The sequence below is a fragment of the Wasmannia auropunctata genome, unplaced genomic scaffold (genome assembly GCF_000956235.1).
Source record: "Wasmannia auropunctata unplaced genomic scaffold, wasmannia.A_1.0 LD278711.1, whole genome shotgun sequence".
In the NCBI taxonomy this organism is placed as follows: Eukaryota; Metazoa; Arthropoda; class Insecta; order Hymenoptera; family Formicidae; genus Wasmannia; species Wasmannia auropunctata.
The window spans coordinates 1-1,117 of NW_012084179.1; the positions used below are offsets into that span (position 1 = coordinate 1).

Here is a 1,117-nt window from a genome sequence, read left to right on the forward strand (position 1 = left end):
TGGAGTTCAGACGTGTGCTCTTCCGATCTTGTAATTTATGAAACTATTTCGATTTTTTGTTTCAGAATAATTAAAATAGCGGAATCATATATGTACACCGTTTAAAAATGCACATTTTACGCGGATTTGCTGTATTTCCTCGAGAGATTAATATTTTTCAATAAAATTTGAAACGTAACAAGTTTAATATATGTATTAATAAAATGCCAAATTACAAGTGGATCGTATTTATACTTTTCCTGCAATCCAAGATCAAAAAATCTTTATTTTTCAGGCTGGTCAAAGTGTTTTACCCCCTTAAATTGATAAAAAAATAAATTCGAAAAAAAAACGTACATACTTCCAAAAGGATCCACTCGTAACTTCTGACGCACTCTGAGAGCCTCTTCGATGTTTTTCTTTTTTACACATTGAATGCCCAAATTCGAGAAAGTAATAGCCATATTTGATGACGGAATCTCTACCGTACAAACACCCTGCTTGCACACCTCTTTGTCAACGAGATTGTGTGGATGAGGTTTATATGGAGCGTCCTTTGTTACACAGGACACAACCACCATAGCGCGACCTTGGTAGCCCACAATCTATAGGAATATCATAAGCATGAGTAAGAAACAAGAAGAAAAACTCAATAAAGCTTCACTCCGAACGATTATAACTCACTCGTATACTAGGGAATGTTTTGTTCTCCGGTGTACTGTTGACACCAAATACGCTGCTGGCCGAGCTTTCGCTTTCATAGCGAAATCGTAGCGCTTTAGCCGGCTGCTCTAAAATCTCAACGTACGGTTGCTGAATGTAATCGTTGTCCACTGCTACGATAAATTCAGGATCGACGGCTTGAATGGCGTCAACTAAAAGTAGTATTATTGTTGAATAAGCTGTGGAAAACTACACTAAAGTACACAAAATGTGCTCAAACTACTTACGGATGTCATTTAATGTATCTTCATTGATGCCTTCCATTGTAAATCTTTAATACAATGAATTTTGTCCAGCTGAAATGTAATTATGAGTATATACCAATTGGCCATATGGTTTTACATTTAATTGCAAAAAGTAAATTGAATTTCTCTATTTATACTTCAGCAATAAAAGTACTTGTACTTGAATACTC

At 35.5% G+C, this 1,117-nt stretch overlaps 1 protein-coding gene across 1 annotated transcript; it reads right to left on the reverse strand.

The window, feature by feature from the left end:
* Positions 1–340: 340 nt before the first annotated feature.
* Positions 341–998, reverse strand: LOC105461760 (embryonic polarity protein dorsal-like; the record flags this gene model as incomplete). The annotated part of the gene is made up of 3 exons (XM_011708269.1): positions 930–998; positions 664–854; positions 341–584 (listed from the first exon to the last, which is right to left on the reverse strand). Coding segments are annotated over exons 1-3 (472 nt in total), but the record flags the coding sequence as incomplete, so codon positions are not given.
* Positions 999–1,117: the final 119 nt, after the last annotated feature.